Source organism: Myotis davidii, unplaced genomic scaffold (assembly GCF_000327345.1).
Source record: "Myotis davidii unplaced genomic scaffold, ASM32734v1 scaffold1252, whole genome shotgun sequence".
Lineage (NCBI taxonomy): Eukaryota > Metazoa > Chordata > Mammalia > Chiroptera > Vespertilionidae > Myotis > Myotis davidii.
This window is the reverse complement of record NW_006283888.1, coordinates 206,142-207,055: the sequence shown is the minus strand read 5'-3', so window position 1 is coordinate 207,055 and position 914 is coordinate 206,142. Positions and strand designations below refer to the sequence as shown.

The window sequence follows — 914 nt, the reverse complement described above, 5'->3', positions numbered from 1 at the left end:
TGGCTAGGAGTGGAGGCTGGGAATCTGAGAACTGGGCTCTGGATGTTCTGTCCCTCTCTGTGTAACCTTAGGCCTTTATCCTGCAGAGGGGTTGAATGAGATGGTCCCTGAGGTATCCTCCGGCTGTGACATTCTGAAAGTCTATGAATAGCAAGGACACAAGACAGGTGCGAGCTGATTACCACGTGGGAAGCTCACACTTGTCTGTCCCCAGTGCTTCCGCCCCTCACTTCCAGCAGTGCCAAACTCCAGGCCTAGTCAGGGTCCAGTTGCCAATTCTGAAGTTGTTCAAGGCCAGTCGTCCTTCTGCATGGGGCTCCTTCCAACCTGAAGCTGGCCTTCCTTCCTCTCTTTGAGACTCACTCTCCCATAGGCTTCTGGGATTCCATGCCACTAATTCAGTTCTGCCTCTTTGCTTTTAGATTAAAATTATTCACAAGAACCAAGCACCCATGATGATGGGACCTCCCCAGAAGAGCAGCTTCTTTTCCCTGAGAAGGAAGAGCCGTTCAAAAGACTAAACAATGTGCCAATTGCCAGTTAAACCAAGACAGAAAGCAAGAAACTGTAACACACACACACATATGCACACACACACACACACACACACACACACACACTCCTCTCTAACCAGCAGAAGTTAAGCCACCCTTCAGGAGGAAACCTTCACTCTGCCATACATTCTCTTTATTTCAAGAATGGACATACCCAACAGAGCCAATGCTACAGAACATTTTGAATGGACTTGGGGCCCATCAGGGTATGGTTGGCTCATGCAGTAATCTCCACATTCCCAGAAGGCCTTGGGTGAGACTTTCCCAGATTGAAGAACTCCCCCTTCCTTCCACCAGCCCTGTAAGTTTCCTCATGGACACTCGTAAGGAGCAGGCTGCAGGTTTCCTGCTTTGGTGAGA

General features: G+C 49.5%; 1 protein-coding gene across 5 annotated transcripts in view; it reads left to right on the top strand.

Moving 5' to 3' along the window:
• Positions 1 to 821, top strand: part of DGKG (diacylglycerol kinase gamma) — a 197,507-nt gene extending 196,686 nt beyond the window's left edge. For all 5 annotated transcript variants that reach the window (XM_015567631.1, XM_006754153.2, XM_006754155.2 and 2 more), the window contains one exon: positions 423 to 821. In XM_015567631.1, the coding sequence (XP_015423117.1) occupies positions 423 to 521 (99 nt within the window). In that variant the 3' untranslated portion in view covers positions 522 to 821. The remainder of the gene's footprint in view (positions 1 to 422) is intronic.
• The last annotated feature ends 93 nt before the right edge of the window (positions 822 to 914 follow it).